Source organism: Benincasa hispida, chromosome 9 (assembly GCF_009727055.1).
Source record: "Benincasa hispida cultivar B227 chromosome 9, ASM972705v1, whole genome shotgun sequence".
Classification (NCBI taxonomy): domain Eukaryota; kingdom Viridiplantae; phylum Streptophyta; class Magnoliopsida; order Cucurbitales; family Cucurbitaceae; genus Benincasa; species Benincasa hispida.
The window spans coordinates 50,232,979-50,240,988 of record NC_052357.1 but is presented as its reverse complement, the minus strand read 5'-3'; the positions used below and the strand labels follow the sequence as shown (position 1 = coordinate 50,240,988).

The 8,010-nt window shown below is 35.8% G+C and overlaps 1 protein-coding gene across 1 annotated transcript; it reads right to left on the bottom strand.

Moving 5' to 3' along the window:
- Positions 1-787: 787 nt before the first annotated feature.
- LOC120086592 (carbamoyl-phosphate synthase large chain, chloroplastic) lies at positions 788-6,368 on the bottom strand. Its single transcript, XM_039043320.1, has 4 exons — positions 4,768-6,368; positions 3,410-4,102; positions 1,570-3,129; positions 788-1,176 (listed from the first exon to the last, which is right to left on the bottom strand). The coding sequence occupies exons 1-3, from the start codon at positions 6,109-6,111 to the stop codon at positions 1,591-1,593; spliced, it is 3,576 nt and encodes a 1,191-aa protein (XP_038899248.1). The 5' UTR covers positions 6,112-6,368; the 3' UTR covers positions 788-1,176; positions 1,570-1,590.
- Between the last annotated feature and the right edge of the window lie 1,642 nt (positions 6,369-8,010).

Below are 8,010 nucleotides of genomic sequence, written 5' to 3'. Positions count from 1 at the left end.
CGACGGTGGAGTGTAGAAGAGTATGGTGCGACGGTGGGGTGATGTGCGACCGGCGTTCAAAACATGCAGAAACCCCAGGTCTTCAACGACAACTGTGAGAAGATTCCCAAAATTGTTGATCGATTTTTCCTTCCTTCCACGAACGAATTAGTCGATTGCTAGTACAGGTTAGTTTATTTCCTTACATGAATAGTTGAAAACGTTTAAAAATTAATAAATGCGCACGTGAAAATGGGGAGTCGAACGGTTTTCCTCCTTTAGTTTTTTGTTTTTTATTTTAAATTGGTAGAAGGATTAAAAGATAAAAGCCCAATTAGTTTTAGGGGTATTTTTAAATATAAAAATTTGTTTAAAAATATTTCCACCAAACACTTTTTGAACTTTTTGCTAGTGTAAAATTTTTTTGGATTTTTTTTATTTATAAGAATTTCCCTTAATATTTTATTGAAAATAAGACATCCAAAAGGCTTTCTGAAAATTATAAGATGTGTAATATGTCCATATAAAAGGTTATAGTAGCTGGGAATTGATGATAATAATAATAATAAATATTATAATCAGATATATTACTATTTTTGAAACATTTCATTGGAATTACAAAAATATCGATATCTTTTACATTATATCAAATCCATGAGGAATACGTAAAAACGTTTCGACAAAAATTTCATGCCCTATTTTTAAGAAGCAATATTTAATCGCAAAGGAAAGAGAGAGATCAATTCAATCTATCATATTGCAGCAAGGAAATATAGCAGAAAGGTGAATAAAACTGCAAACAATGGCCTGATGGAGGAAAATAAATGGCATTGAAAGATAATCCAAGTTTACACCTGAACTCTTTGAATCTTTATTTGAAAATGTTTCTCCAAAGCATTCATATATGGAGGCTGCTTCACAATCAAGGGGGGCAGTAGATTCATATCTCCATTGAAGTGGAGGACTAGGCACCACCATTACTACTGCATGCCCACAGTGGAGACATTTGAAAGATATATTTCTCCAAAGCCTTGATGTGGGAAGATACCAACAACATGAAATATAGTTGTACAAATTATAAATGTTAATTATATTACAAGTTTTAAGTCCAAACCAAAACAGTCGCCGTCGTTGTCACTTGTAAAATTTGTTATCATAAGCTTACATAAGACTAGCAAAAAGCCGAACTTTGAGAACCTGGGAAGAACATAAGGCAAAACAGAATGAATCACAGGCAGGCCAAACAAAAGATAACTAATAAGTTAAATTCCAGGAACTAATAGATCCTAAACTTTAAAAACAGTTTACTAGTCCTTAAACTTTTAATTGTGTTGTAGAACGTGTCTAATGGATCTCCCACCTATTCAACATATTTTTAAATGTCATAGACCTACTAGACAAATTTAAAAGTTTACAGCTTCATAGATCAGCTAGTTTATACAAGTTTCAAACATTTCAAAGACATAATGGGCAAATTTGGAGGTTGAGGAAAGTTTAGAGACTTCTTAGAGGTTTTTTAAAGTTCTAGGACTAAATCAGATGCAAACTTACAAGTTTAGATGAAAAATGTATATAAGTATAAAGACTTACAAATGTGTATATACAGCAGAATCATATAGAGGCCGACTGCAAGTCCTTTTGACTACCACTTTTAGTCTCGACAAAGAAGTCCTGAAGAGGGATCATTGAAACGGAACTTGCCTTCAGGCTCTTTATGGCTTCGGCAGTTGCCAATGCTCCAGCAACCGTTGTTATTATAGGTACTTTGTATGCAAGAGCCATCCTCCTCAAATGACGTCCATCAATCTGATCAAGATCATCGCCAGAACTAGTGATTATCATCAACTGAATCTGTCCATTAGCAAGTATGTCACCAGCATGAGGCCGTCCCTCATGCAGCTTCAGTACTCGCTCGACAGGAAGGCCTTCCAATTCAAGAACGTGGGCAGTTCCAGACGTTGCAGTGATGCTGAATCCAATCTCTAAGAATGCCTTGGCTATTTTGGAAAGGTGGGGCTTTGTCAAGTCATTCAAACTGAGGAACAGAGTTCCAGAAAGTGGTAACTTATTCCCTGCAGCAATTTGAGCTTTTGCAAATGCAATAGGAAACTGGAAATCAAGACCCATAACCTCACCAGTGCTTCTCATCTCAGGCCCCAATAGCACATCGCTGCCTTGGAACTTCTCAAAGGGAAGGACAGCTTCCTTCACGGACACGTGTTTGGGGATGACCTCTTTTGTGAAGCCAAGCTCATATAGAGACTTCCCGGACATAACAAGTGAAGCATACTTAGCTAATGGGTGCCCAATGGCTTTAGATACAAATGGGACCGTACGGGAAGCACGTGGATTTGCCTCTAGCAAGAAAACCTCCCCTGCCATAGTGATCGCATACTGACAGTTCATAAGCCCACAGACATTTAGCCTCTTCGCCAACTTTGTTGTCCAATTCCTGATAGTTTCGAGGCAAGAGGATGGAATTGTTTTCGTTGGGAGTGAACAAGCCGAGTCACCCGAATGGACACCAGCCAACTCAATATGTTCCATTATCCCACCAATTGTCACATTCCCATGTGAATCAGCTAATGCATCAACATCAATTTCAATAGCATCTGATAGATATTTGTCGACTAATACAGGACGTTCTGGATCCACTTCCACAGCATTTTCAAGGTAAGTCACTAGTTTGTCATCGCTGTACACAATTTCCATTGCCCGACCACCTAGAACATAAGAAGGTCGGACAACAACTGGGTATCCTATATCCTTAGCAATGGAGAGTGCATCTGCTTCACTCTTGGCAATGCCCCCTCTTGGTTGTTCTATCTTTAACTCGTTAAGGATTGCATTGAACCTTTCTCTGTCTTCAGCCGCATCTATGGAATCTGGAGAAGTTCCCCATATGCGAACATGTCCACCAGTGGCAGATTTGAGCTTGTTCTCATCTAAATACCGCTGTATGGGGAGAGCCAATTTTAATGGTGTTTGACCTCCAAATTGCACAATGATGCCGTCTGGACGTTCCAAATCAATAACGTTAAAAACATCTTCAACTGTCAAGGGTTCAAAGTACAGACGATCACTTGTATCATAATCTGTTGACACTGTTTCAGGATTTGAGTTCATCATGATTGTCTCATACCCAGCATCCTGTACAAACAAGAAGTTAGTTACAAGCTAGGTTTAAGAATAACCATCCATCGTACATGATAAAAAGTATGATATTCAGCACAGTGCTTACAGTATTAATCATAATAACCTAATAATATAAGATTGCATCAGATGGAATCAAGTCAACACTAGATAACTAGTGACCAGTAAATACGGTAAACATGAGGTTATACTGAAAAAGGTTGCAAGAAGATAAACTTCATAAACTGTACCAGTTAACTCATAAGCATGTTTCAATTATTTAAAAAAGAATACAAACCTGTAGAGCAAATGATGTATGGCAGCAACAGTAGTCAAATTCAATACCCTGACCAATACGGTTTGGACCACCACCCAATATCAAGACCTTTTTCTTTTGAGTTGGGGCTGATTCACATTCAAAATCATAAGAAGAATACATATAAGGGGTATTTGCCTCAAATTCTGCAGCACATGTATCCACCCGCTTATAAGCTGGGAGGACACCCAAGGATATTCTCTTAGAGCGCACCTCCGTCTCAGTTGATTTAGTCGCAAATGCTATCTGCTTGTCACTGAAACCTCTCTTTTTCACTTCATAGAAATCTTCCTTTGTCAGGTTAGATAAGCTTTGAGCCAAGAGGTATTGCTCCACATCCACCAACTCCTTTAACTGAGTAAGAAACCACTTGTCAAGGTAACTCAGCTCGTGAATATCATCCAGTTTCATTCCCTTCTTCATTGCAGCATATATAGCATGAATGCGATCTGGATTAGGAACTCGGAGGCTATACTTCAATTGTTCCCAATCCCAATCGAGTTGTTTAATGGGTTCACAACCCCATCCAGAGTAGCCACATTCCAATGATCTTACAGCTTTTTGAAAGGATTCTTGGAAAGTGCGGCCAAGAGCCATAGCTTCACCAACTGATTTCATTTGAGTCGTCAATATTGGTTGAGAACCTGGGAACTTTTCAAAAGCAAATCTAGGAATCTGCAAAAAAAAAAAAAAAAAAAAAAAAAAAAAAAAAAAAAAAAAAAAAAAAAAAAAAAAAATCAGAAAACTTATTACAAGGAAGAAGAGAGATATAAATTTAGGGAGAAAGCAGGGCCACTATTATCGAAGACTAAACATGTACAAAGTATCAACTGTCATCAAGTAAGCTAACAAGAAGATATAGCAATGCTGTAATAATCATATACATATATCAAACTTTCTTAAAATGAATATGCTCGAAATTAAGGCAAGGACAATAAATTTGAAGGAAATTGGTTACCATGGAAGAATATGCATACTCAAAATCTCATCTATAATATGCCCAATATTTATAAAACCGTAAAAAATTGTATTCTTTATACACCAACTAACTAATTCGAATTTGGAACACACGAACTCTGTTACTATCAGTTGATTACACAAGGAAAGAGCTCAACTAATCATGTTCCACGACTAGGTAGAAGTATGTACTTTGGACAAAGTTGAAGTTTAAAATGAATCACAAGTCAACTCCATGCTAAACCTTCCAGTATCATATGTTCTGTAAATATAGTTTAATCCATGTACCAATATGCCATTAATTTCAATTCCAAAACCGCTAAAAAAAATAGCAAACAAATCTCACGTAAAAAGAAAATAAATAAAAACAATAAGAAACTTGCCTTTGTCACCACGTAATCGATTGAAGGCTCAAAACTAGCAGGCGTTTTCTTGGTTATGTCATTCGGAATCTGATCCAATGAATAACCAACAGACAATTTTGCAGCCATCTTCGCTATTGGAAAACCCGTCGCCTTGGAAGCCAAAGCAGAGGACCTTGAAACTCTCGGGTTCATTTCAATCACCATCACCTCACCATCAGCTGGATTGACAGCAAATTGCACATTTGAACCACCACACTCAACACCGATTTCCCTAATGATAGCAATGGAATAATCCCTCAGCCGCTGATACTCTTTATCAGTCAAAGTTTGAGCAGGTGCCACAGTTATGGAATCCCCAGTATGAACTCCCATGGGATCAATATTCTCAATGGAGCAAATGATTACCACGTTGTCAGCAAGATCCCTCATAACCTCAAGCTCATACTCCTTCCAACCCAGCAAAGATTTCTCCACCAGAACCTGAGACGTCAAACTCGCCGCTAAACCCGCCTTACAAATAGACTCAAATTCCTCCTTATTGTAAGCAATCCCACCTCCAGTTCCCCCCAACGTAAAAGCAGGTCTAATGATCAAAGGGAATTCTCCAATCTCACCAGCAATTTCAACACATTCCTCAAGCGTAGTCCCAATCCCAGAAGGTGGTGTCTTAATCCCAATGTTCTTCATAGCCTGTTTAAACAACTCCCTGTCTTCAGCTTTCTTTATTGCCTCAAGCTTCGCTCCAATCAACTCGATCCCATATTTCTCCAGCGCACCACTTTCAGCTAAAGCAACCGCCAAATTTAACGCAGTCTGGCCACCCATAGTGGGCAAGAGAGCATCAGGGCGTTCTTTCTCAAGCACTTTCTCAACAAGTTCTGGTGTCATGGGAGTAACATAAGTTCTATCAGCCAAGTCCGGGTCCGTCATGATCGTAGCCGGATTGGAATTAATCAACACAACTTCATATCCCTCTTCTTTCAACGCCTTGCAAGCTTGAGTACCAGAATAATCAAACTCACAAGCCTGCCCAATCACAATGGGGCCTGCACCAAGAATCAAAATCTTCTTCAAATCAGTTCTCTTCCCAATTTTCCCACCTTTACTCTCTGTGATCGTCTTCTCGCCGTTTTTGTTGCATCGAACCAAACCCTTTGGGCAGTACAGCTTCCCAAACGGAGAAAGCCGGTCCTGCCATGGATGAATCTTGAGCGAAGTTGATCCAACTGTGGTAGTGAAAGAAAAACACCTGGCATGGATGAGATTGGAGAAACAGGGAGCGGAAGAACGAGAAATGGAGGAGGATCGAGACAAAATGGAGTTGGCGGTGAGAGATTGAGAGGGAATCAAACAGTGAACCATCTCTCAGCCACACTCCAAGAGCTTGCAACAGAAATGTTGAAGGCGTCGGAGAGAAAGAGAGGGAGAGAAACAAAAGAAGGAAAAGAAGGAATGAGAAAAGGAGAAGAAAAGGGTGAGAGGTCTGAATGTGAGATAGTGTAAGCTGAAAATGGAAGGGTTTGATTCTGAAAATGGAGTGTAACTCAGAGAGTGTTGGTGAAGAAGAAGAAGAAGAAGGAGGAGGAGGAAGAGGTTGAGAAAAATGATTCGGACAGAGAGTTTGAATATTAGGGTTTCTCTTGTTATGCCGCGTGCCACTTCTCGTGGGCCCTTTCCGTTGGCCCACTCTCTCCTTTTTTTTGTTTTTATTTAAAGAAAAACGTTTTTTTATCTAATTTTCTATTGGTGATTGCATTCGATAGCATGTTTTAAAAAATAATAATTAAGACTATAGTAATATTTCTTTAAAATTGTAAATATAGAAAAATATATATCGTTCATATATTCTTATTAACAATAGACTCTCATTAGAGCTGTTTTTTTTTGTTACATTACGAATTATTCTACATTGTATTATATTTATCAATATTTTAGATTTGATTGCTATTTTTACAAAAGTACCTTCTTATTTTATGTTTTAAGATCTAATCTCTCATTGTTTAGATCCGTTTAATAGTCGTATTTTTTATTTTTTTTTTCATTTTAAAATATTAAGTAATAAATATTTATTCCACGTAGCATTTTTTTCGTTATCTATTTTTAAAGATGGTTTTTAAAAAGTAAATCAAAATGTGGAAACTAAAAAAAAATAGTTTTGAAAACTCATTTTTATTTTAAATTTTGGTAAGAATTAATATGTTTAAATAATAAAAATGAAAACCATGAAAGTGTAAGAAGAAAAGTATAATTTTCATAGATTAAAAGCAAAAACCAAATATTTTGTCAAAGGTGGCTTAGGTTTTTAGTTATTTTGTTTCTTAAAATTGTGATTCTGTTTTTTTTCTTTTTAACTTTTGGTTCCAAAGATCTTAGGAAAGTTATTGTCCTGAATTTAAAATTCATAACGAAAGTCTATGTAATTTTAATTTTGTAATAATTTAGTCTTAATGTTAAGAAAATCGTAAAAAATAGATGCTAATTTTTATTATTTTATGGTGTAGATTTTGCATTTTATAGAATTATTCAGTCTATCAGTATATTTATGCAATAAATTTCATTAAATTTTAATCTTAATTTCTAGAGTATGGATTGAATTGAACAAAATTTAAAGTACGGAGACTAAATTGTTACCAACTAAATTGAGTTAGCAAAATTTAAACTATGCAGCGACTAGACCATTCTAAATAAAAACAACTTAAATTTTTTATGAATACTTTTGAAAATGCATTGTTTTTATAAAGTATGTTAAATAACAACAATAAAGCACAATAATATAAGTGATAAGGAATATGCCATGTTTTCTTTTTGGTTTTTTCTCTAGGACGTCAGATTTTATTGTTTAAAAAGAATTAGCGTTGCACCAACTGCTTTATTAAGATTAATAAATGATTAGACTAATGATAATTAGACATCTTTTGATAACCATTTTCTTCCTTTGTTATCTATTTTTCATCTATGGTTTAGAAAATCAAGTCGGATTTTGAGAACTAAAAAAAATTGTTTTTGTTTTTTAAATTTTGGCTAAAAGTTCGACCATTGTATTTAAGAAAGATGCAAATCATAGTAAGAAATGTGAATGATACAGGCTTAATTTTCAAAAACAAAAACAAAAAACAAAATGATTATCAAACGGAGCCTAAAATATCAATAATATGAACTTTTTCTTTACTTAGCTTAATCATAATTTAAAAGTAGTTAAATAAGTTTTAATCATATTGAAATCAACGTTTCGATGGTGACATTCGTTTGCAAACAAAAGAT